The sequence below is a fragment of the Octodon degus genome, unplaced genomic scaffold, assembly GCF_000260255.1.
Source record: "Octodon degus isolate 3935 unplaced genomic scaffold, OctDeg1.0 scaffold00045, whole genome shotgun sequence".
Lineage (NCBI taxonomy): Eukaryota > Metazoa > Chordata > Mammalia > Rodentia > Octodontidae > Octodon > Octodon degus.
In genome coordinates, this window is record NW_004524621.1 from 12177552 (window position 1) to 12204805 (window position 27254).

Consider the following 27254-nt stretch of genomic DNA (forward strand, 5'->3'; position numbering starts at 1 on the left):
CGGGTGCAAGCTTTGCTAGGGTAAGCTAGGCAGTTGCCATTTCCTGCCTTCCCTTGGCTTGTGGACCTTTACCCAGTCAACTACCTATGCACACTGCTCACTGGCACCTGTTGCAGCCTTGCCTGCCCCTGGGTCTCGCCTGAGCTGTAAGTAGGGGGACAGTGCAGGGATAGGAGGCCCTTTCCTCCAATGCTTATTTGGAGGTTGTAGCAAGGGAAAGCAGCTTCTCATGTACTTTTGACTGAGGAATGATCCTCTATTGGGGGTGGTCCTCTTCAATTGAGCATGCAGCTTTGGGAGCGATGTACCAGGAATGTTGAGAGAGGAAGGGGACACTTGCCTCACCAGCCAGATCAGCCACAATCTACCCTGGTGATCAATGAAGTGATATGCCACAGCCAGATCACCCTTACTTCCAGGAGGCCCTTTCCTGACTTCATCCTGGGTGCTGACACCATATACAACTCCATTGTCCACCTGCATCTCCTGCCAGATCTCTTACACTAGCCCCTTACAGCTCAGGGCCTCTCATCACCCAGCTCACCTCTACACTCCTGAGGCAGAAGACAAAGATCCTTTTCTCTCTTCCCACTCTCCCTTCTGAATTAAGCTAGGGATGTGTTAGCCTCATCCCATCCCCTGGGATTTAGGGACCCCCTTTACTGGGAATGGAACCCAAGGCCTTCACACTGAACTGTACCCTAAGCCCTTTTACTTTTTATTTTGAAATGGGTTCTTGCTAAGTCACTGAGTTGCCCAGGCTGGGCTCAAACTTGGGCTTCCTCTGCCTCAACCTCCCAAAGTACTGAGATTACAGGCATGTGTCACCATGCCTGGGTTGGACCTGGTTTTTAGTTCCAGCTGTCCTGAACTCCCTGCATGATTTTGGGTGAATCCCTTGCCTTGCTATGTTTTCGTTTTGAGATAAAGTCTGCTATGTAGTTTAGATTGGCCTTTAACTCACTATGTACCCCAGGGTGGCCTTGAGCTCATGGAAATCCTCCTGCCTCAGTCGTGTGTGTTGGGATTACAGGTATGTGCCACCACACCCAGCTGTTCCTTGCCTGTTTGGTTTTTTTATTTTTGGCCTTTTTTTTTTTTTTAAATCATTTTAAAGAGAAAAAAAGATAAAATAGCAATGAAACAGTATCAAAAAAGGTTAGTAGGACAGTTAAAATAATTAATACATTGCTTATTATGGTCTTCGTAGTAGTTATTCAGAGCACAAGATGCAGATATGATAGCTTGTCTTCTTGCCTTTTTGAGCTTCAGTTTCCCATCTGAACAGTAGTTAGAGAAAGACAGTCCTTGATGCCTGACAGCAATCACAAGAAGCTCCCTGAGCAGGGACACCCAAGCCTCTGTGGTAATCCCTCTAGGGAAGGGCAATAGAGATGCCCAGAAGACTTCTTTTGTATGACTCAATTAGCTGCTGATAGAGTCAAATGTAAATTTCACAGAAACCCCTAATCCACCCAAGTACCAACCCCCCAGCTTCCCCCTGCTTAGGTCCTCAGAGATGGAAAACACAGATACACAGCCTAACATTCCCAGCCATGACTGACCCTTGCTCTTTGAGGAGGTGGAATTGGGAAATTCTTGCCTCCTCAAATCAAAATGGGTGGGCTCCCCCCATATCTGCTATTCTCATGGTGTCATGGCTGTGCTCTTCCCCCAAAGAGTGACCATCATCCCCCCAGAGGGCTGTCCAGCTCTGCCAATTTAAGCCTAGCCCTCTCTACTCATTAAATTAAGAACAGATTTTATCTGTTCCACAAATCCATGCTGCCTTGGTTCCCCCTCCTGAGGCCAACTAGCTGGGCTCAGCAAAGAGATTCAGATCCCGCCTGACACCCCCCCTCCCCAAGCCCACCACAGCCTCTGGGCCACAGCTGCAGGCGCTTAGCAGCCTTCAGAATATTTATAGCCAAGTCCCCCCACCCCCCCAGCTGGCTACAATTATAGGCCCAGCCATTCTCCCAGCCCTTCCCTCCAAGCCATGGTGGGGGATAGACCAAGCCAGCACTAGAGGCTACATATGGCCCTTGCCTAGGTGAGGGCATTGTAGGGAGAAATCAGTAGCTAAAGAAGACAGGCTCCTGCCCTGCCTCAAGCTGTATTCATGCCATAAATTGCAACCAGGTGGTACAGTTATTAGGGCAATCACAGGCCCAGCACTGATCCTGGTCCAGAACCTGACAGAAAATAAAGAACCATGTTTCACTCTTCATACACAAATGGGCAGGACTGGTCTCCAGATTCTTGGGCTTTGAATTTTTAAGTTCTGTCCTGGGGCTCTGGATTCTAAGACCTGGCCTTCGAAGTCTAGGTTTTGAAGTCTGAATTGCCACTCAGATCTAGGCTAAGGCCATGGTTCAGAGCTCTAGAGCCTATATTTGGGGCCCTTGGGCTCTAAGCAGGGTTCCCTGATCAATTGAGACCCTAGAAGCAGAAACCAGAGCTCAAAAAGAGGACTGTGTAGCTGCTGACCTAGTTAGCCTCCTCACAGCTCATTTTCTCCTTCCATGAGTACAGTTCCCAGTTCCAGGACCATTTGGACTGCAGCTCCGCAAAGTCTAATGATGATGCGTTGGCTAAGTCTCAAGACCCCTACCAGGCTGGCCTGTCATACGCACAGCACCCCTACTCCAGTGAGCTGCTGATATCATCACTCATGCTTCTCTCTGGCTTCAGACCCACAGCTCACTGGTCATCTCCCAGGGTCTCCTCCCAGATGCAGCATGTTAAAACTGACTTTTTCCCCCTTCACCTTCTGTGGTCCTTATTTATGCAATGATACCATCTTCACAGTGGGTCTTCTAAGTCAGAAACCTGAGTTCACCCTTTTCTCTTCCCCTTTAGTTTGTCCACACCATCCCTTATCTCTGCAGTAGCCCAGACTCCTAGCACCCATACCTTTGGCATCTTGCGCAAGTTGGGTGAGAGCTTGAGGCAGGTTATGTGCCCACGGTCATCCCCCACAATGATGATGGGATAGATGGGGTTGAACTCCAAGTGGGTGATCTTAGTTTTCTTTTTGGCAACCACGGGCTGATTGCAGATGGCCTCATACTTGTTGATGGCCAAGTCAAACACATGGACCTATAGAGGGACCAAGTCTCAGCATGCTTTGGAGTAATGAGGCCTCTGGCCACATCCTCACAGGAACCAGCCTCTGGATTTTCTGCAGAAGGCCGATAGCACACTAGAGCTGGAAACAGTGGGAGAGGGAGAGGGAGCAGGAGTTTTGTTTCTCTATGTATGTTTTCCTTTGGGTGATGGAGGATAAAAGTTTAAGGGGAATGTTAAGTCTATGTAAAAACAATAACAGCTGCCACTTGTCTAGTCTAATATCCTTATCATGTACCAAGTTTGCACCATCTACTTATATTCCACTTTATAATGTGGTTCTGTTAGTATTATCCCTAGTTTATAAATAAAGACTTAGAGAAGTTCTCTAACTTTTTAGTAAATGACAGTGCCAGGTTTTATCCCAATTAATAGATGTGAAGTGTCTAAATTGTGCTTGACATACAAGTGTTCAGTAAATGTCTGCTGTTATCTTTGCCTCACTATAGGTTCATACCACTCCCAACTCTTTCCTGGACAACAGTGGCAGTCTCCTTTCAAGGCTTCCTGCTCCCACTCGGGCTTCCACAGTCCATCATCCATGCAGCAGCCAAACTTCTCTTTCAAAAAGTTAAAATCTTCCCAGAGTCTCCTTTGCATTATAAATGAAATTACACCTCCTCAGTGTGATCCCCAGATCTCCCTTTGCACCCTACCCCCAATCCACATTGCCTTCTAGGTTCCTGGACCCCCTCCTCAAGCTCATCCCCACCTCAGGTGTTTGATCCAGTGACTCCCCCAGTCTGGACAGCTCCCCTACCCATCTTCCTAGGCTGGCCCCTGTCACTCAGCTCTCAACTTGAAAGTCATCTCTTAAGAGAAGCCTTTCCTGACCACTGTGAGAAACTATCCAACCCTTTTCTTCTCTCTTTTTCACCAGCTTCACTGAGATTTAATTCTCATACTATAAAATTTGTTTTTAATATATTCAGTTGTGTAACCATCACCATAACCAGTGTGAGAATTCTTTTTTCACCCCTAAAACAATCTTTGTATCCATTAGCAGTCACATCCCATTTTCTCCCAACCCTTCTACCCCTAGGCAACCACCATCTACTTTCCATGTCTATTGATTTGCATATTTTAGAATACTGTACTATATACTAGGCAGTTATATTTTGGATATACTATGTAAATGGAATCATATAATATTTGTCTCTTTGTATCTGGTTTATTTTACTTAGTGTGGTTTTCAAGGGTCACCATGTTTCGTGTATATCAAAATGCTATTCCTTGTCACTGCTGAACAGCAAGCCTTTTGCGTGCACAGTATATTTTCTATGTCCATCAATTGATAGGCACTGCGATGTTTCATTCTTTGGCTAGGATGAAAAATGCTGTCATAATAAACATTTGCATTCACATATCACCTTCTTTTAATTTTCTTCCCTTAACAGTATGAGCTTTTTGTCTCTTTTCCTTTTACTATCATATAAACTTCATAGGAGCAGGTGTCTGAATTGCTGGAGCTGGGCACCATAGTTGGCTCTTAGTAAACATCTGTTTAGGGACTAGATGACCGGCTAACTTTAGGATGATTTCTTAATCACAGTATTCATTCCTTGGGCCAACAGGTATGTTTCAGTTTATATTAAAGTCCATAAGGAAAATAGATATAAGAATATGCTTAAGAAATGTTTCTGAGCTTTCAGTAATCCTCAGTGTTGAACAGACCCCTCCATCTCACCCCACTGAAGCCCCTTCTCAGCATCAGCTTCCAAACTGTCAGAAATGGGGACCTCATTACTTTATAGACAGACTCATCACACAGGTCAGTTCTGGCATATATCTCCCTTAACTGGGCTGCCCCTGCCACTCACTAGCTCTCTCTCCAGGGGCCTCAGAGAAGATGGCATATCATCCTTCAGAGTGCTCTCTCCTCTGATGTGAACAGTCCCATGCTTTCCTTGAGGCTTCCTGGGATGAATGATTCCTCTTTTGGTTGGACCCTTGATGGCCTGGCTCTTGAGGAGGGAGACCCTGAGATACTTCAACCTGTCCCCAGCAAAGGGTCTGTGGGGTCAGGAAGGGGCCACTCACCTTCCCGTCTGTGGTGACTGCTGCAAACACTGTGGAGGAATATGGAGCCCAGGCCACATCACCCACAGCTGAGTTCAGGTCATAGATGAACATGGGGGTCCTGCAGTGACAGAAGAGTGAAGCCCATGACCCAAGGCTTATAGTGCCAGAGCCCAGGGGAGAGTCCTGGGGAAAGGCAGGCTCCTCACTTGATGGTGTGGTCCCAGATCTTCACTGTCCAGTCAGAGCTGCAGGACATGAAGACCTTGGTGTGGTATCGGTTCCAAGTCACAGCATCTACGGCCATGTTGTGGGCATCATAGGTATCCAGGAATTGGCTAGAGTAAGATTTCGAGCACTGGGGCCATGACAAGGTGGGTAGGGGGAAGTCAGGGGACAAAATGAGAGGAAAGTCAGCTGCTACTACTTTCTTGGAGTCCTGGGGGTCAGAATCTGTGCCTCCCTTCGGTCTGTATCCCACATCACTGTCACAGCTAAGCTAGAGTGAAGCTGCAGGCTGTTTTTCCCACTCTCCACATACTCAGAAAGGCAGCACTTAGGATTTGGGCCAGGAGGGAAGCCTTCCCGCATGGCGGAAGTGCTACAGTCTGCCCATGGGTGAGAAAAATCCTATTCTCCCCACTCCAGAGCATCGTTGCTATCTCAGGCCCTGTGCACGAAGACACCTTGCCATTTCTCCAGGCAAGGGCCCATGGGCAGCCAGGAGCACTGGGTCTACCACAGCCTAGATAGCATCTTTGCAGCATTGAGAAACGTTCTACCTTGAACAGATAAGAGCAGGTGCCCAGCCAGGAGCCCACTCTGATCCTCCTGGCCCAGACCTGACAGCCTCTCCCTCCTTCTGGGAGTCAGAGTGACTGACAGGTCTCTCCTTCCCTGTCTCTCCCAGGCTGCCAGCGGGAGGGGTGGAGAGGGGGAGGGGACTCTTTTGCATTCAGACCAGCTCTGGCTAGGCCTCAGGGGCTCCCGGGAGGCTGCCTGTAATTAACATTCTGAGTCTCTGAGCCTAAGAAAAGCTTGCAGCAGAGCTATTTCTGGACAGATGGAGGTTCAGAGGGATGTTCACCTACAAACACTGACACAGTGCAGAAACTGGCTGTGAGGTGGTGTCCTGCCAGCGGGGATGCACCCGGTATTCAGAGATCAATGTGCATGTTACCTAGCTTTCAAAGCCCCACTCTAGTCAGATTTCCTCCAGGAAGTCTTCCCAGAATGTTCCAACCCCTAAGCCCCATTCCCACCTCTGCCTCCACCCCCCAAAAAGGGGGACATCCCAGAGGGAAGAAGTTGGGTTGGGCTAAAGTCACCCTCTAGATTTTCCATCTTTTGCTGCCACCCAAGCAGACTAAGAAATGCATTTTCTTCACCCAAGAAGCCTTACACAACTGATGAGCACTAAGATCTGTCAGAACAGGATTTGTTAAGTACTTGATGCTCCCCAGGTGGTCAGGCCCAAGTGGCACCATGAGGAGCTGACACGGGCAGTACTGCCTTACCTTGTAGATTTTTCCCTCCTCTGTGCCCACTAGGAACATGTAGTCGATCTCTTTGTGGAAGTCAAAGGCAGTGCCACAGCCTTGGAAGAAGAGGAAACAGCCTCAGCCCAGCTCTGAGAGGAGCCTTCAAGCACCACCTCTCCTTGGCAGCGGTGACTCAGGGTGGGGCAGGGCAGATTGACCTGGGGCCCCTATGAGGGCTGGGAGAAGGCTTGGCAAACAGAAACCGGCCCTCTGGCCTGCCTGTCCCAAGCTGTTAGGACTCTGCAATTAGCCAGGGGTTCTGTAGCAGGAATGGGAGCCTGGGTAAACAAGGGGGGATTGAGTTAAACAGGGTCGGGGTCAAGGTAAACAGGGACAGGGTTGGCAAACAGGGACGTGGTCTGTGCAAACAGGGATAGAGTCTGCATAAACAGGATAGGATTTGAGTAAACAGGGATGGGATCTGGGTAAACAGGGCCTTCATCTGCATAAACAGGGATGGATCTGCATAACAGCACCTGATCTCGTAAACAGGAGCAGGGTCTGCAAACAAGAGGGGACCTGCAGGAATGGAGAGTGTCTTCACTGGCCAAGGACTTTGACAGGTCAGGCTTCCCACTGCCTCTGGTCCGGGCTTCAGCACAAGTGGGACAGGAAGGACTGGCAAGATGCTACCCCTCAGGACTTGAGTGACATGGCTTGGAGGGATGGGGCTCCTACCCACTGTGTGCAGCTGCAGCCCCTCTGGAACTTCTGTGGTGCTGCCTTCCACCTTGAGCTTGATAACATCTGTGTGAACCAGCTCACTCTGTAGCGAACAGGATGGGGGAAGGAATGGGTTAGGCTTGATCAGAAGACCTGGGGGTGTTGCCTTTTGCCATCCAGCTTCCTCTAGCCCCCATCCACCCTATGCAACCCACTCTGGTTATCAGGTACCTTCACAAGTGTCCAAGACACGATCCTTCCATCAGATGACACCGAAAAGAAGTTAAGGTTGTGATCCATGTCATCCTTCTGCCACTTGACCTGAAATACCCCAAACCATGAGCTCTATGACTCTGCTAGGGTGTTGAGTTAGGATATAAAGCAGGGCTCCCCCATATAAGGCTCAGAAGCAAGTTCTGAGAGCCTATTTCCCAGAATCCCATGGCTCACTCCCTCCCCATCCACATAAATGTCTCTTTCTTATTCCTGTATTCCTTGACCAACCCGAGGCAACAGTGGCAGTCAGGGCATAGCCCCAATCTATTGGCTTGACTCAATTTTTCTCTGTGTTGGGCTCTATAAACCTAGTTGTAGGAAGTCAGCGACGGTTCTGGGTTCAACCTCCTTACACAGACACAGCCTGGAAAGGACAAGGCCAAACAGCAGTTTCCTTTTATTAAAATGGAAGTCATAACAGCAATGGTGTATTGTGAGGAATAAATGAACATGTGAAGCCATTAGATCAGAGCACTGCACACACTAAGTGTTCAGTGTTAGCTGATGTCCTCATTATTACCCTCATCCTAGAAATTTGAGTGCTTAACTTTAGCAGGGGCCTTTTTTCTGCTTGCTTGGGGGTAGGGTAGAGAAGGGGAGAGCACACTCTTCCCTCCTGTCCCCGTTTCTTCCAGGCTTTCTCTAGGACGCGACTCCTCTGTTCCCATCTTCACTTCACCACCAACTCCTGCTCCCAGAATCTTGCTCCCAAATTCCAGATTTGAGCTGCATTTCTCCATCTGCAAATCAGGGTTAATTATCCTGCCCCACCCATCTTCTCAGGGCTGGAAGCAAACATATGGGAAAGTGTTTTGGAGACAGAGCTGTTGTCTTATGAAGATGACACGCTTGAGGCTCAAGTTTCTGTTGCCAGATGTGGAGGCCTGGCTAAGCCAAGCCCCAGAGAGCGGGGGTGGGGCTGGGTGCCCAAAGCTTTCTGTCCTCTGGCCCCCTCCAGACTGCCCATTCTGGGACCATGGTCCAGCTCCCTCCCAGTTACAAGCAGAGGCCCAGTGAAGAGGGCCAAGAACCTTGTTGCCTGTAACCGCAGCTGTCACCATGGCTGTTGTGGGGTGGGGGAGAGAGGATTGTCTCTTCCCAACCATCTCCCAGGCCTGACAGATCAGAGCTGAAGGAGGGCGGGCTGAGTCCTGCCTCAGCCTGTCTGGTCAGTGGTCTCTTTTGCACTTTCACTGGGGAGCCAGAAGCCGCAGAGTCTGTCAGGCATAAGGCAGAGCCCTCTGTGATATTGAGCCCATTTCCCCTTTTGGGTAAAGGTGGTCCCTTTAAAGCAGAGCAGGAATAAGGGGTGTCAAAGGCCAGGCTGTAAGAGGCACTAGGGAGCTGCAAAGGGAAGTGTTTAATGAGCAGACTCCAGCATTCATGGCAATTGTATTTCACACCCCACTTAGCAGCCTGATGCCCAGTGGGGTGTGGCATGTATTTGCAAGTGACTCTCTGTGTGTGTGTGTGTGTGTGTGTGTGTGTGTGTGTGTGTGTACAAGTCACACACTGCTCCTAGACAGGTAGGAATAAAGCAGAAGGAGGGTAGTAAGTAGAGTTAAGGCAATGAATGAATACCCAAGGAGCAGAAAGCACAAGAGGAGCCTGCTTAACTTGTCCCTCCTTTTCTCCTTCCTCCTCTGTGCCTGTCCCTAGCTTTTGTTCGTACATCCTTCCCACTCCCTTCCCCAGAATTGCATGAAACACATTACCCATTGCTGGCTGAGGCTTCATAGTAGTGCCTAAGCAGGGCTGAGCTACCCAGGGAGGTTCCCTGGGGAAGTAGCCTCTCTTATGGGACAGGAATCTAATCTTCTTAATACACAACAATTTTATCCTGGCTCTGAAACTTTTCATGGCTCCCTGTTGCCAATGGACAGATGACTTCTGCCCCAACCTGGCACATGAGATCCAAAACAACCTCTCTGGTCTTCCCTAAATACCTTGGACACATACCCTTTATGAAGGACCTGAGTGCTCATTCACCAGCCTGACCATTTCTCTCCTTCACTTTTTAGGCTTTATGTCCAAGTGCCTAGAAACCTCCTTGGTGTCACTCAGGCTTCTTGCCTTATCATCTAGTGAATCTGTGCATCTGCCATTTTTGCCCTACTGGGCACCCCAAGCCTGTTATATCATTTCCAGCATTTTTTTTTTCCTCCCTTTTTGAGACAAGGTCTCACTATGCAATTCAGGCTGGCCTTGAACTCCCAGCGATTCTCCTGCCTCAACATTCCAAGTGCACCAAGTGCAGGGATTATAAGCATATACCAGTATTTTTTCTGTTGATTTTTTTTTTGTGTGTATGTGTGGTACCAGGGATCACACTCAGGACCTTGTGCTTGCCAGGCAAGCACTTATTCCACTGAGCTATCTCCTCAGCCCTCTATTGATTTCACTGCCCCAACAGGTCTTCTCCCTTTCTTCCTCATTTCCATCTCCATTCCCCATCTTATGCAGCCTACAGTAATCTTTCATGCTGGAGCCTGGGGTCTTTCCTCCAACACACAATCTTGATGGTTACTCTTCCACTCAAGCCCCCTAATGATTGAGCTGCAATTTCCAAACTGTGTTCAGGGGGAATCTTAGAAGCCTTGGGAATGTACTTCAGGGGACAGGAGAAATAACAGGGGACTCTTAAACAGATAGGGCCTTAATCTTACCAAAGCAGCTCCACTCTTATCTTTTTACCATATTGTGTTCCTGTATTAATACCTTGTGTAAAATCACTGACCTATAATGTCCAAGCTTCTTAACTTGATGGCTAAGCATGCTGGGTGCCTGCCCTTTCCTTAGGTCTTGCTTCTCTCCACCTGTCTCATACATGCTCTGAATGATGTATTGTTTCCCAACAGGCCATTCTGTTTGAAGCTTCATGTCACTGCACATGAGACACCCTTTGTGCCTTTTTTAACCTCACACTTTTTTATTCCTCACAATTCAGCTCAAGCATTGCTTCCTCTATAAAGATCTGCCTGGCCCTCCTTCTCCTAGTCTCCACCCAAAACAATATGAATCTACTTTCATGTACACTTCTACCCTAGCACTTAGCATCCTACCCTGCCTGGGCAGCCTGTGGTTGTGATTTATCTTCCTACTTGGAACTCCAGAGACTAGGCCCTTAAGCATCCTTAGCAAACAGAAAGAAAATAGGGAAGAGTTGGTTATGAAATGAAAGAGTGAATGAAGGAGGAGGGGAGAGAGAGCATGAGAGAAAAAAAGAGAACAGGAAATGAGGAGATGAATAGGTGACAGCTAGGTCCCTTCCAGGTCATATCCCATGACTGCAGCCAACAATGATCTTCTATTTTGCAAAGGCAGCTGTTCTATTTTTCTGACAGGACAGTGGGTGAGAAGGCCACGCCTACCCAGGTGAGTTCCAGTCTTCCTGGGAACTATCCAGTGAAAGGGAAACTTATTTTTCTCTGTATCCTTCTTTACCTCCAATGTGCTATTTGACTTAAAGAACACAAGACAGTAGTAGTAGTAGTGGTCTGGGCCTCTCTCCCTCTCCTGGAGTTGATATTGGTGGTTAGGTCATCTAGACATGCTCTGTGCTTGGCTCTGAGTTGGGAAAGCTAGGGCAGGGATGAGAGGGCAGCTATGTTTTCCTTTCACTGGGTGTTACTATCTCTACAGACATTCCTCTGATGTCTGGAGACCTGCAGATGCCTGGAGGTAATGAGTTGGGAGGTGGACTTTCTGGTAGCAAGCACTCTTGAGGCTGTAACTTCTGTCTTTGCTTTGTGGAGAGTAGGGGGAAGGAATTGTCAGAAAGGGCTCCACTTCTCTCCCACCATCTGCCCCACACTCTTGTTAGAGTATGACTCTGAGACAGCATGATGTCTCCTGCGCCTGGGTAGTTCTCTCTCGGATCAGGCCTAAATAGGAGCTCAGACTCAGTGCCTGGAGAAGGTGACCATATGTCTCAGGGGCTCAGGGCCAGAAGAGGTAGACAGAGCCTTCTTGGAGACTATCAGGCCAGAAAGGCAGAGAAAGATAAGAAAACAGAGAGAGCCCCAGTGCTGCTTGATGAACCTAGATATTTGGGAAACTTGAAGCAGAAATCCATTCTTACATTCGCACAGATCTGCATTCCCTGTCCCCCATACTATTAGGATGGTAAGGAACAGCCTACAAAGCCTGAGCTAGGAGACCCTCTGAGAGGGTCAACTGTGAAACCTACTCCCAGGGGAATAAGATGGGAGACACAAGATCAAGGCGAAATCTAGTACCTGTCTCTGGTATTAGTCCCAGGATAGTTTCACACTATGAAAGAAGCCCAGCCCACCCCACTAGGCTGTTTGGAGAAGTGCTGCACAGAGGCTCAAGGACAGACTTTGCCTTCCAGCTCTACTCAGAGCACAGGAAAACAGAACTACCAAGCCCTGTCTGGAAGCTTCCCCAAATCTAGCCCAGATGGCAGAGGACAGCCCCTGGGAGGAGTGGAGGAAGCCTGTAGATAATGATCTAGAGCACAAAAGCTCAGCTGTAGCCTGTCAGACCCTGGCAGCTTCCTGGTCTCTTGAATTTCTGAGTGCCATGCGGAGGAGCTCCTCCCTCAGCAGGCAGATGGAATCTTCCTATCTTCCAGACAGCTGACCCAGATTTTACTGGAGACCCTTTTCCTACCCTCTGATTCTTACCTGCCCTTCTTCACCCCTTTTCATACCCTGCTCTTTGGCCTCTAATCTGGTACCTGTCATCTCCATCTCTAGCCTGTGGCCCTCTCCTCTCCAAGGTCCTCCCTCTAGTGGCTCCTAGGCCCACATGTTGCTCCCATCCTGGGCTGAGGCTGACCTGCCAAACAGGGTCCGTGTGCTTTCCAGACTTGGCCGAGCTGCGGAAAGAAGGCTGGGATTGGGGCTTCTTGAGGTTGTAAATGGCCACGTTGCCATCGTAGTGGCCCACCACCACCAGGTAGGGGTGATCCACATGTATGTCAAGACACATGATGCCACTTTCACTGCTGAAGATGTATTCAGGGAAGCTGGGGTTCTTCAAGCTGTAGAGCAGCAGCATTCCCCGGCTCTGTTTCATGAAGTCATCTACCGGGGAAGACAGGTGGCTATGGTTGGAGGATCCATCTGCTCTGCCTTGGAGGTCCCCTTGCCCTACCCCACAAATGGGCAAACCCTGTCCTGCTCTACTTGTCAGAGAGCATGGGATTCCTGTCTGGGCTTTACCTTCTCTGACTGTGAAATTCAATAATGAGATTTGGTCTCCTCCTTCTCAGGGCTCAGGGAAGAATTCAACAACAAGGGAATATAACCTGGTTTACCTGAGTATAAATCATCACTCTCCTTAATCTTTCTCCCAGGATTACGGGAAAGGGAGACACAGGTTCAAAGAGTTGTTAAGGGAAGAGTATGTGTGGCTTGGGAAGGAGCAGTACTCCAAGCTGGTCTGGCTGTCTGGCTCACAGGCAGGCTGCTGGCCCATAGATGTCTGGACAATGCTTATGTCCCCTCAATTCTTCCTCTAAGGACATACATTTTTTAAAAAAGAAAGATTATTTATGTATTTGGTACAGGGTCTTGCTATGCAGCTCAGACTCATAGTGATCCTCTTGTCTCAGTCTCTCCCATGCTGGGATTAGAGGCGTGCACCACCATGCCCAGTTTTAGTGGCCAGCATGGCATGCCCAGGGTTCTACCGCCAGCACAGCATGCAATGCTGGGGATCAAACCCAGGTCCTTGTGCTTGCCACGCACACACTTAGACATCTCCATAGCCCAACATACAGTTTTCTAGTGAGTCCCGCACTAGTCACCTATACACATCTTCCCATGTTGCAGCCTGCACTCTGGCACCTTAAACCTAGAAGTCCCTGGCCATTCAGGTTTCCACAAGCCCACTCAACTTGGACAGAGCTTTTGATGGTCAACAATGGACCATTCAGCAGAGGGCCACCTTCTCACCTGCCACAAGTCAAGAGAATGTGCCTGTCTCATTTTTTACATACTTGGTACCTGTATGCAGCAATGACATGCAGTCATTGAAAAGCACACAGTCCCAGCCCTTGAGACCAGTTCTCCTGCCACCAGTCCAGACCCCTCCAACCTCTTCTCCAAATTTAGAGGAGCCAAGATGGACAGGCTAGTGTGTTCTTTGGCTAAGGCAACCTGAACCAAGATAGCCTTTTGGCCAATATGAGAATCCTTTCCACCTCCCCTGCCCCTTTTTATGTATTTAGTACAGGGTCTCAATACACAGCTCAGATTCACAGTGATCCTTGTGCTCCCGGCCTCCCCAAAGCTGGGATTATAGGCACGTACCACTATGCTTGGTCTAAGTGGCTGGCTTACCATGCCTTGGGGCAGAGCTGGGCCCGCATGTGGTGCAGGGGATCGAACCCAGGTTTCTGGGCGTGCCTAAGTAAGCACTTAGTCTACTGAGCTATCTCGCTGGCTCTACCTTCCCTTTTTCAGGGATATCTTCTTTGTCCCTAGCAACTACAGGGCCTAGGACCTCAGGACAAACTAACCAGTCTTCAGATATGCAGCCCATGTGAAGGAGCAAGGAAAGCAATCCCAACTTGATTGGTTTTTCTGAGATGTTCTAGAGAGAACATCTTATCCTTATTTCTTAAAGATTGTCCCTCACGTAAGAAGGTAAACATCTGGGCTTAGCCCAGGGACAGTATATATTGAAGTCCCTGAGCTTATGGCACGAGTTCAGCTACAATCCCATCCATGTATCCCTGCCCCAGGCAAAGAGCCTACACAATCTGTGCTCTCACTGGGAGTGGGAAGCCACCAAGAATGAGGCTGGCCTTAGAAAGATACAGTTGGAATCTGAGACAACCTGGCATGAGCACTAGAGCAAGTCTCTGTGGTAGCCTACTTTCCTTTCCTGGGTCTAATCTTCACCACCTCTTAGACTCCCCAAATCACTTTGGAGGAAGGCCACTGTTATAACTTATATCTGTATGTCCCCAAAGCCTCATGCACTCAAAGGAGGAGTTCTGGTTGTGACTGGATCATGGGTATGTGATACTGGATGAGTCCATTGATTGGTATAGTACAGCTCTGGGTGTAGATAATGGACTTAATGAAGAGGGAAGCCCAACCCTGGGTGTGGGCAGCACCAACCTATACTCTTATAGCCTGGATGGAATAACAAAAGAGAGAAGAAAAAAGGTTGCTGCTTCCTACGTGCCATGCCATGGACCACTTCTCCCCTGTCATGCCACCCTGCCTTGGAGCCATCTATCAGCTGAAACATCTACAAACAATAAGATAAAATGAATCTTCACTCCAATAGCATGTGGGTGTTGGGTATTTTGTCCTAGCAACAAGATAGTAACTAAGCCACATAAGCAATTAGGGGGTTATACCAGGGTTGGAAGTTTCCAGGGTATAGCCTGAGAGCACACTGTGAAATTCAGGTAAAAAATAAATCTTTCTGCTGTGCGATAGTGAGCATCCTGGCAAAGAGGGCCAAAGCTGGGTCATCCCAGGCTTGACTCCATCCCAAAGCTAGGAGGGCTCTACTATCCTTGAGGTAGATGGGAGGAGCTCAAACTTGGGATTCCAGAGTGGACCCCAAAGGCTAAGTTTCCAAGAGAGATCTTCAGCTGGATGAGAGAGGTGTTTTTCCTGCCTAAACACGAAGGCCTTGAACCAAACAGTACAATAGTCATTTTAGCTCCTTTTGTTCATCAAGAAAATCCTGAGCACCTGATATGGGCCTCCCGTGGGCTGCCCCCTGCAAGGTCAGAGGCATTCAATTCCTTAGATCCTGCAGCTGAATGAGTAATTAATGGGTTAACCTTTCAGCCAGAGGTAAGACACTGGTGCTCATGATTCTAGTGTGTCCTCCATGCTGGTCAGGACTGACAGGGTAAATAGGTGGGCCAGCAGAAAAGCAGGTAAACAGGACAGTGAAGGAATGGGTACTCAAGCTGAGGACTCACATGATATCTTTAGGGCACAAGTGACATGACCTCACAGTTCCTCTTATTGTATACAGGGCATGAAACCTGAGAGAGAACAGTGATTGTGCACTTTCTCTAGACAAACTCCAAATGATCCTTTGCTCTGACACACATGCACACAGTGATCATGACAGTGAAGCTAGGACAGGATGGCTGCATCCATGGCCATCACTCAACTGGCTTAATCCTGTACAGAGTATCAAGGACATCTCTGACCCATTCACAGAACCACTACACCTAGAAACTGGAATCATGAACTGCTGATTTTACGGATGGAGAAACTGAGGCACAGAGGAAAGGAATGGAATGATCAGATACATAAAACATTACACAGTGTTTGTTACACTCAATATCTTTTTATATAGATGAGGTTATTCTACTCTAGTAATTCGGTATTTACATAGAAGTGTAGAAAGGCAGGCCAAGGGACACCAGACCTAATGGAGTGGTAGTTACCAGCAAAGCCAATCCAATCCCTTCAGGGTCTGGAATAGAGAACATGTAGGGCAGTTAAGAATGATAAAAGTGAATAACTTGCAGGGGAAAGCATAGATTTTATGAGAGAGGGACAGTTAGCAATCAACAACAATCAATTCTCAGGGCACATGCATATGGACCTTAGGCCCTTGTTCTTCAACCTGGCGTTAGTGGTCTTTGCTATTTGCAACCAAATAATTTTTATTTTTTAAATAGAGGACCAGCTTTAAACTGACTAACTAATCCAAGCTGGCTTTCAACTCATGGTGGTCCTTCTGCCTCAGCCTTCCAAGTACTAGGATTACAGGCATGCACCACCACATCTGCCTCAGTCCTCTTTGACATGGAGATTTTTGTTTCTAATAATAACTAGAGGGGCTGGTGAGGTGGCTCAGTGGTCTAAAGCACCTACTTAGAACAAGCTCAGCAAAGCACAGGGACCACGGTTCAATCCCCCAGCACCACATGCCAGCCAGCCCCGCCCCCTGGTGGGCTGAGCTGGCCACACACACACACACACACACACACACACACAAATAAACAAATAAATAAATAATTTTAAAAAAATAACTAGATGACATTTCCTGAATTCCAGTTCAGGGCTCTTTCTATCAGACTACACCAGGAAAATACAGCAAACCTTCATTTAATTGGTGCTTCTCCTCAGCTCTCTCTTGTACAGTGAACTCACCTCTGATTCCAGTAGCTCCTCTGAGACCTCACTATTTAATTTCCTAGATATCCCCAAAGTGACATCACAGATGTTATAGCTTGTGGCTCAATGTCCCCTAAAGCCTCATGCCTTTGGGGGTGGGGCTTTTTGGAGGTGGTTGAATCATGGTGTGTGATGCTGGTGTTAGGTGTTTATGATTGCTAAATTAGTCCACTGGGCTCGATGGCAACTGTGCCTTGTGCCTGCTTGACAAGCACAAGGTCCCGAGTTTGATTCCCAGTACCACCCCCCCCAAAACTCCATCTTTAAATTAGTACACTGGGGGGCTGGCCAGATAGCTCAGTAGACTAGTGACGTTCTATCCCTGGCGTGCCATGCCGCTTCCCCGTTGGGCAGGCTGAGAAGACAACTGAGACTGGGTATGGTAGTGCACACTTGTAATCCCAGTGCTGGGGAGGATCACTATGAGTCTGAGCTGCACAGCAAGACCCTGTACTAAATACATGAATAATTTAAATAAATAAATAAATAAATCCACTGATTGATTTGGCATAGTTCTGGGTATAGAGGGTCCACCCTGGATGTGGTGGACCACAAAAAGGGCAGGTAGCATGGAAGAGATAAAATGGGAAAGGCAGGCTGCTACTGCTGTTGCTACTGCTGTGGCTGCAGCTTCTCTACTTTGCTGCCTTCTTCCCACCATGAACTATTTTTCCTCTGTAATGCCCCTCTGCCATGCCACTGGAGCCAACCAACTATGAGTTCAACTATGAGTTTGTAGAATTGAAATCTTTACAAACTGCAAGCCAGATAAACCTTTTCTTTAACTTTGGGTGTTGGATATTTTGTCTCAGCAATGAGAAAAGTAATTAAGACATGAAACAACTCTCCAAGGGTTGGCCAAATAGCTCAGTGGATTAAAGTGCCTGCTTAGGCAGATGCAGTGGCTGGGTTCAATCCCCGGTGTGCTGTGTCAGTCCCGCTGCCAGGGTGCACTGAGAAGGCAGCGACTGAGACTGGGTATGGTGCGCACCTGTAATCCCAACTCTTTGGGAGGCTGAACACAGGAGAATCACTACCAGTCTGATCTACATAGTGAGACCCTGTAGACCCTTACTAAAATACAAAACAAACAAACAAACAAAAACAAAAAACCACCAATTCTCCAGCATTCTCAAATGAAAGCGTTATCTTATCTTGTAAAAGTTCATAAGTGATATCACTACTCAAACCACCAATGGTCCTTATCTGATGTCATCACTCACATCATTGCCTATTCTCCAACACTCCTAGTATGTCATTACCAACAGGGGCCACTCGCTCAGTCATCTAACATTCTCAGTACGGCATCTCACCACCCAGTCACCAACAGTCTCAGTATGACATTAGCATTGAGGTCACTCACTTACAGTGCCTCAGTTACCAATGGGGCGGGGGGCGGTGTCCAAGAATTCCATCAGAATCAAACCTTGCAGGGACTTGGTCCTAGTCCATGGAATGCTTTGTTCCAAGTGGCACAAATTACAGGGGAGAGCTAGAGGGTTCAGTGACCCAGATGGGAGTCCCCAACTTCACCCTTAACTGTATAAAGAAGCAGAAACTCAAGTCTGGAGCCAATGAAGGAATTCTTAGGCTCTGCCTGCCAGGCCATACATTTTGTTTATTTGTTTTTCTGGAACAAGGTCTATGTAGTTCAGACTAACCTTGCAATTCAGGCCATAAGTTTTAGCCACTTACTTCCAGTAGTGTTTTTGGCTGAGAGAATGGAAGGAGGGAAAAAATAAGATAGATAGATAGATAGATAGATAGATAGATAGATAGATAGATAGATAGAGTTGATAGCTGGATTTACCCCCAATTACTATTTTATGCATTTCCTCCTACTGCTTCCTTAATCTGCTTTGTATTCTTTCCCACATTGCCTAGAAAGAATCTACTAGTCCATGGAGATCTCTGGGAGGTCTTCCACAGCATTCAGTCTCCGGAGTTATCTCTTGTGTGAATCCCTATCCCCAGTCAGGAGCTCTGAGCAGGTTTTTCCTTGGCCTGCCATAAAGGATGGAGGCAACACATCTTGGCTTGCTCCCCAGAAGTCTTGCTCTTTTTGGAGACAGAGTTGCCTCCTGCTAACCTTGTCCTGTTAGATAATCATTAAGTACCCCCACTGCCTGTCAATCATCCATGAAATTTGGAGGAAGGGAATCAAACATAAAATCTGATGTGACTATTCTCAGGCAAGAAGGTGTGTGTGTGTGTGTGTGTGTGTGTGTGTGTGTGTTGACATACGTGTTTGTTTGGTTTTTGTTAATTTTTTTTTTAGCAGAGCCAGGGATTGAACTTGTCCTTGTGCTTGTCAGGCAAGTGCTTATTCAACTGAGCTATCTCCCCAGCACCAGACATATATGTCTTAATTCTACCATAGACCAGAGTTCCTCAGCTTTCCCTGCTAGAGACCTGGCAGAATAGTGCCCACTGAAGCATCTGGATTAATGTCTTCTTGGACAGGGAACCATCAATGGGACCCCAGGCCCATGACTCCATGTATGGTCAGCTGGTAACAGCTCTAAATCATGGCTGGACACTCTAGAATATTCTGACTGTCAGGAAAACCCTGGGCTCCTACTCAGGATTCAGGGAGAGCAAGACAGACAGAGGGCATTTGGGGGCATGAGGCTAAAGCCAGGTCAGAGGTAAGTAGGAAGGAGAAGCCAAACTGCAGAGACAAGGTTACCATGCCAGCCTCAGACAGCCAGCTTCCTCTTGTACTGTGGCAATCTAAATGGTGCCAGCCCAGGACTGACTCCAAGGCAGCAGCTGTTTGATGACTCCCTTATTAAGTCATGCTAGAGGCACTTGGAGGGGGTGTGTGGTAGGCAAAATAATAGCCCCCCCGAATGTCCACATCCTAATCCCCAGAACCTATAAATATGTCACTTTGCATGGCAAAGGGGACTTTGCAGATGTGATTAAGTTAAAGATCTTGAGATGGGGAGATTATCTTGGATTATCTGGGTGGATTTAATATAATCACAAGGGTTCTTATAAGGGAAAGAGAGAGGCAGGAGAGTAAGAGAATGAAATGTGACGACAGAAGCAGATGTCAGAGTGATGCAGTTGGTGGCTGGAGGAAGGCCACAAGCCACGGAATGTGGGCAGCCTCTAGAATCTAGAAAAGAGAAGAAAACAGGTGCTGTCTACAAGCCTCTAGGAGAAACATAGTCCTGCTGACACCTGATTTTAGTCCAGTGAAATCCATTTTGAATTTCTTACCTATATGAACTATATGAAAACAAATTTGTGTTGCTTTGAGCCTGGTTTATGGTCATTTGCTACATACAGGAACAGTAGAAAATGAATTGATAGGTATTCAGAGAAGATTGACCCAAACTACTTTTAGGAGTTGGAAAAGGAAGTTCTTTTTTCTGGGATGGTTTGGAAGCGGTATCTGCAGAAGTCAGGGGAATGGAGTCAATGATCCTCAGGCCTTCTCAGGACAATAATGAAATCATCCTTGAGTTTCCCACACTCCAATACTTCCATTTTGGATTCCAGGAACAAAAATGCCTGTGTTAGGATTTTCATGGACTCCAGAAGCAAGGGACTAGCACAATATTGGACTGAGAATGGGGATTGGTCACTAGAGGTTCCAAATCTCAAGCATGGTTCAGAGGCCAGGATGCTTAGCTGGGTTTCAGATCCCAGGAAAGGAGGCCTTTGTAGGCACCTTCAGTGGATTTGAAGTCAGGTTTACACAGTGTGGGAAATAAGAGCAAGGCCTTCGAAACAGAATACAGCAAGCAGGATATTTAATTTGATTTAGGGAAAATGAGGCAAACATTTGTGAACCTAAATAACTAGCCAGTAATTAAACTAACAACAGGAATGCCCTTGCACTACAACCCAGCAAGCACAGTGGCCTTTATGGACTATATTTACAAAGAGACCTGACAACATAATTAGTCCTATAAATTTTACACAGCCTGAAGCTGAGGAATGATAGATTTTGTGTGTGGAGGATGAACAGGGAGAAATGAGGTGGATGAATTTCCATTTTCAGTAAATGAAATTAACACTGCTTAATTAGGGAAGCTGACAAATAAATGATCAGGAAAGATTTAAACCCCTAAAAGTATATCTCTGGCCTGGCTAGGCCCAGGGACAGGCCAGGATACAGTGGGACAGAGCCTGGCACCTGCCATTGGCTCCTTCTGAAGATGCTCTCCCCAGAGGGAGTTTGGGCCAAGGTACAACAACTCCCCTGCCCTCACAACATGAGACCCTCTGGGAAGCTTCCTGCCCTATCTCCTATGTGACATCTTGGGACAAAACAGAGTTTCTAGGATCTGTGCTACCATTCTTGCCTCACAGGCCATGCAGAGTCCCTATTTCCCTGCTATGAACTGGCTAATGAGCTGGAAAGCACCCCTTTGGTACAGCAGGCTGACATAATTGCATCCCAGCAGCGCCAGGGCAATTTCTTCCTGGACTCACTTCCCTTTGCCCTCCAATGTTCTTCCACTTGTGTTTACCTCCTGACAGCCTCTTTTCTGTTCCACTGGGAGCGTGGAGCCAGGCCCTATGGAGGCCCTCTGCCCTCTAAACAGACTAATGTGCTGGAACCTAGGAGCCCTGGGCAGGCGGGGGCGGGGTGGATGCTTTAGTGCTGTTGTACCACTCACTTCTTCCTACCTACTTGCTCCTGACCTGACTCTGGCAAGCATGTCCATTCTCCAAGATGGGAGATAGGGCTCAGTCTTCTACTTAGTGTATGTGTCTACCCCCACAGAATAAACATCTGACAATTCCAGACAAAAGGAGGTTTATATCTGGTCTGAGCTTACCAGAATCAAACCCAGTAACAAATCCAAATTCTTATTCCAGTATTTGTCCTCATGAGGCAGACTGGTTAAGAAGGGCTGGTATTTGGAAGCTTCCAGAGACTGTGAGAGATGTTGATGAGACCACTTTCTCCTCACAGTGACCTCATCCAGCAACTGGGGTGACCTCTGCCTACCTCAGCATTGTACTCTTTCTCCATAAAGGCAGCTGGGCATCCAAGAGCGTGGGCCTCCCTGAGGCGCCTCAGAGTAAACACAGGAAACTTTCTGAGTCCCAGCCCAGGCTTGCTGGGTCAGACCTCTGTAGACTGTACTGAGACATGTAAGGCTCTATGATAGATGCTCATGTGAAAACTGATCAACAAGTCCTGTGCCAGTGACAGCAACAAATACCACTGCCACTGTTACTGGATACTGATGTCTAAGAGAGATGTCCCTGTGTCTTCTAGCCTTCTTATTCTGCTCAGGTCTGTTGGGGGTACTGCAGGGAAGCCAGGGAAAAGAATGACAGATGAATCAGCAATGATTGTCCTTTACCCAGGTGGCTCCTACGGCTTGCAGGGCATGTTTACTTCTTCTGTCTCATGTGTACATTGCAGTGATCTTAGGAAGCAGGCTATCAGCCTCTCTGCATCACCAGTGAAGAGAACAAAGTTCAAGCGTACAATGAGAGATGATCCTCCAGGGGAAGGTCCATCGCTGATTGTGGGTACCACTTGGACATATGGATGTGGCTCAAGGGACCAAGGAAGGACAAAGACATCCTCCTATGTAAGGGCCTGCCCAAAGAGACTATTGGGCTTATCAAGCTTCAGACCAGCTATTTGTGGGAAGTACAATACCCTTTGCTGTTGTTCCTAAGGCTGCCCCTTGGACAGCCTCTACACAAATCCAAACAGAGGACACTGCTTAACTCTGGAACTAGAACTCATGGCGATTTGCCTCCAGCCTTCCAGGAAGCCACCACAGCTTCACCTCAGCCCTGGGCAGAGGGTCTGTGCTGAGAGCAGCCTGGCAGAAAGGGTCTACACCCACTCCTGGGAGGACCCACTAACCCCCAGGCTCTGTTGCAGGCCCAGTAGCTGTGGCAGAGGGCGAGGAATGTACTAGAGTTCAGGGTGGGGGGGCTTCCCATTTGGCAGTAGCCTACCCTCAGGAGTGGGGACACAAAGCATGCATTTAGGGCATCCTCAAAGACAGCCCAGACCACAAGACTGGGAGCAGCTCCAAGGTCTCCTCCCTGAGAGGAATGACAAACACCAACTCCTCCTCCCCCTCCCGGGTCAAAGACTGGTGATCTGAGGGACAGCAACCGGGAGCTTGTATGCCTGCCAGCCAGCAGCAGTTTAGAGTATGGATAGGTCTTTCTGTTCCAAGAAGCTGCTCCTTCCAGCCTGACAACATGCAGTTAGCACTGAGACTGTGCCTAGCACGAAGTGCAGGGCCCTTTCCAGTCAGGAAGGGGGAACATGGCGGGGGGAACACAGTCATAGGGGCTTCTTCTCAGATCACAGAACAAGAAGGAAAAGCACACTGTGCAGACATCGTTGCCAAGAGTGCAACCTCCTCCCTCAGGTGGAGGCAGGAACACCTGGACCACAGAGGACTCCAGGGCATGGGCTGAAGGGCACTCACCTCACCTTATACTCACCCCTAGCCCACCCAGGGCTGCTCAGGAAGACCTGCTGAGGAGGCGGGGAGAGGGTCTCTACCCTCCCCCACAGTCGTGGTTCTGGTCCTTCCATCTCTCCTTGGGAAGCCAGCACAGGGCCTCCTTGCCTGTCTCATGTGGTGGAATTCTACCTTGGGGGAATGTGTCTTTGTCCTTCAATTCTCCCTCAGGAGACATGCAAGCTTCTGGGATAACTACAACGGCCTTGGAGGGCTGAGCCCTTTTGGCAGTTAATCATTTCCTACCCTATCTCTCAGGCCTCCAGACTTAACCCGCGCTACCCCCATCTGCCAGAGTGCTTTCCCTTTCTCTGAGGCTCAGTTGGCACATTCAGCTCCACACATTCCTTCACCTAGCATTAACTGCCCTTATGATTGTGGGTGTTCCCCATTAGACTGTGAGCCAACACCCCCATCGCTGCAGGGACTGTCCTAGTTAGCTCTGTATTCTTTAACCTGGCAGAGAACTCTGCACAGAGTAGATACTTAGTGTTTGCTGTTTGCAGAAGCAAATGAATAAACAGGCAGATTACTTACAGGAGCCATGTCCCACTGCAAACAGGTCGTTGTACTTTGGATTCCTGCAAAAGAAATATGAATCCATCGGTGCTGGAAATTGAACCATTGGAGACTGGGTGGTGTCCCATGGGCACTGGTTCCTAACTGCACCACAGACATCTCCAATAAATTAACTGGGAGTCCTCGGATGGTCTTGCACTCTCACAGGAATCCCAGTGCTCTTTTGCTCATACTGCCTGGTGTTACCCTGAAGCTGTTCTAGGTGCTATATAGAAGCAGCCATGCAAGCCTAGCGCTCAGCGGGCGCACCAGGGCTCCAGGGTTGCTGCAATGTCTACACTCACCAGCAGAGGGCGGTGACGGCCAGGCGCTTGGCTTTGTCGTTTTGGAACTTCCAGAGCGGCAGCAGCGTACCCTCCTGGTCCCGGTATTCGTCAGCAGCATCTTCATAGTACTTAAAATCTTAAACAACACGGATAGAGCCATCCCTCAGACTACCTTTCTGAGGCAAAGCCAAGTCCATCATTTATTGTCTGTATGAGTAATACGATGAACATGTGTGTTTACGGGAGGGAATACTAGTAACTATCCCAAAGTGTTGTGAGGAATATTCATTGAGTTAATATACAGAAAGTTCTTAGAAAAAATGACTGGTGCACAGCGAATTATTTCTGAGTGTTCGCTATTGTTACTGTCATTGCTGTTGTTGGAGGCAAATTACAACACAACAGCCAGCTGTCCTGCTTGGACCCATGCGTTTCCCTAGCACTTCAGAAGGCTCAGATGGGAGCAGCCAGATTTCGAGGGTTCAGCTGCCAGAGGCTGATTAATCATTCTACTCACTCTGCCTCTTAAATCCCTAAATGTAGCCCATCTTGTCTATTTACAGCCTCACTATAATGAACCCGCCTGGAACCTCCATGGATTCCCCAAACTCAACTTCATTTACTCTCAAAATTGTCTTTGCCTCCCATTTTATCTAAGTAGGATAGAAACCTCATATTTCCATTTACCTAAACCAAAAACCTGGGTAATCCTCAACCGATCTCTTTCCATCATTTCTCATGTCTTTCCCTGTTATCTCTTAACCTAGTCACTTCTCTCTAAACCCATAGCCACTGTTCAAGTGCAGGTCCTGCTATCTATCACCCGGGTTTACAGCAGCCTTCTAACACTCTTCCTGCCTTTACTGCCTCTCTTCCAGCTCATGCTGCACAGAGCTACCAGAGTGAGAGCAAAGTATCTGCTCCCACCCACTCTCCATCCCACTGAAACCCCCCAATGGCTGTCCTTGAACAGGGGCTCCTTAGTCCAAACAAGGCTCCTGGCTACTACCTTTGTATTATTTCCAGCCAGCTATTCATGTAGCCTCTATATCAATTAGTATCAGCAAATCAAGTTGTGCCATGTTTTTGGATGTTTCTGCATGCTTTTCCAGGTCAAAAGGTCTTGCTGCTCTCTACTCACTCTTTTTTCTTTAAATTAATTAATTTATTTATTTTGTATGTGTGTGGTCAGTTCAGCCCACCAGGGGGCGGGGCTGGCTGGCATGTGGTGCTGGGGATTGAACCACAGTCCCTGTGCTTTGCTTAGCTTAGCTTAGCTTAGCTTAGCTTGTTCTAAGTAGGTGCTTTAGACCACTGAGCCATCTCACCAGCCCCTCTACTCACTCTTGATCCAGATCAAATTCCTCCTTTTCCTTTGTAAGGCCTTCATTTTCTTTCTTTCTTTCTTTCTTTCTTTCTTTCTTTCTTTCTTTCTTTCCTTCCTTCCTTCCTTTCTTCCTTCCTTCTTTCCCTTTTCTTTTTAATTTCATTTCTTTTTTTTAACATATAGTTTCATTATGTTGCCTGGATTGGTATCAAACTCCTGGGTTCAAGCTATCCTCCCACCTCAGTAATAGCTAGGACTGAAGTAGCTAGGACTACAGGCTCTAGTCACTATCCCAGCTTGTTTTGAGTATGAAATCTTCCTCTATTCCTGCCTCTTTTCTAATAAGACATCTGTCACACTGTCCTTTTGGCTATCTTCCCAACCACACACTCCTTATATTCATCTCTAGGGTGCCAGCACTTAATGCAGGGACAGCCACACAGCAGACATCTAGCGACTGATCAAAGAATGCTGAGAAATTAAAGCCACAAAAGTGAAATTGTTCTTGGTCTTCTTTCCAAAAAAGGATGGCCATAAATGAACCCTCTTATCCAAGTTGATCAGACAAGCCCTGGAATTGCCCTAGCCTCACTCACAATGCCCCACACCCTGAGGATGTGGGATGACATTCAAGCCTCAAAAATGTCTCAGAACAGCCAAGCATGGTGGTACATGCCCGTAATCCCGTCACTCAGGAGGCTTAGGCAATAGAATTACTGTGAGTTCAAGCCCATCCTGGGCTACAAAGTGAGTTCAGAGCCGGCCCAAGCTATATAGTGAAACCCTGTCTCAAAAAGACACACACACACAAAAGTCTCAGAACAGAAAAGATTTGAGTGGTCAGAAAGGCATGATCCTTGATCAGAGATTCTTGGGCCTGAGGTAGCTCTGAAAATACCTCATGTCAGAGAAGAGATTAATTAGTAACACTTCTCTATTTTCACTTCTCCTTCACAATTATACTTCCCAAAAGGGGGGAAAAAGTGTGCAATTAACAAAAATCAAAGTTCAATGCATTTTTAGTGATTGTGTTCTTATAAATGAAAGTGGTTCACAGGGCCAATTTCCCCGTGGATATTAATCAAGTTTGCAGCCCTTTGGTGGGCCACTTGCAGAGCTGCGTTTCATGAAGCCAAGCTGTGTGAGTGACAAATTCATTCACAGCTGCTCTGTACTTTGACAGCTTTGACAAGCACTCAAGGTTGGTTTCCAGCCTGAATGATAACGAGGGGGCTTGTTTAGGCTGCTGGTCTTGGCAGCCTTAGTTTCTGTGTCCCATGGGTTAGCAGTGAGCATCAAGTCACCAAGGAGCCCTAGGCTGTCAGCAAAGGAGACTAGCCAGCAGCAAGGAGCTGCCAACTCTGGGGAGGCAGCTGCTCCAAATAAATGCACAACCTCTTAGGGAATTACAAGCCACTTGGGAATGTGCTGCTCATGCCATGGGAAGGATTCCGTTTCCCTGGCACTGTCAAAGACACCAGAATTTCCCAGGCCCCCAGGATTTAAGTGCTTCTGAATCAATCTCTTTCTTTGCTTCATCACTAATTAATCACCAGATCTACTGAGTATGTTTATTTGAAACATCTCTTCCAGCTCTGGTTCTGTCGCCTAGTGGAGAAGCGATTAGGTGATGGATCCAAGGGACCTGTGTTCAAGTTCTGACTCCACCACTCATGGTTCCCCCTATCTGTGTAATATCCTGCCTGAGTTTCTCATCTATAAAATGGAAATGATAATGGTTTTCAATTCACAGTGTGTTCATCCTGAAAAAAATAAATAATGCAGTATATGCAAATTTCATAGCACAATGGCAGTACTTGTCTATTGCTATTATATGTGCTCCTTTTTCTTCA

General features: G+C 47.7%; 1 protein-coding gene across 1 annotated transcript in view; it reads right to left on the reverse strand.

Moving 5' to 3' along the window:
- Positions 1 to 27254, reverse strand: part of Dnai1 (dynein axonemal intermediate chain 1) — a 72706-nt gene that overhangs the window by 975 nt on the left and 44477 nt on the right. The window contains exons 11-19 of the mRNA XM_012514912.2: positions 24093 to 24210; positions 23767 to 23810; positions 12432 to 12679; positions 7584 to 7673; positions 7368 to 7455; positions 6666 to 6745; positions 5358 to 5506; positions 5170 to 5269; positions 2917 to 3102 (exon numbers count right to left, since the gene is read on the reverse strand). Of these exons, the coding sequence (XP_012370366.2) occupies positions 2917 to 3102; positions 5170 to 5269; positions 5358 to 5506; positions 6666 to 6745; positions 7368 to 7455; positions 7584 to 7673; positions 12432 to 12679; positions 23767 to 23810; positions 24093 to 24210 (1103 nt within the window). The remainder of the gene's footprint in view (positions 1 to 2916; positions 3103 to 5169; positions 5270 to 5357; positions 5507 to 6665; positions 6746 to 7367; positions 7456 to 7583; positions 7674 to 12431; positions 12680 to 23766; positions 23811 to 24092; positions 24211 to 27254) is intronic.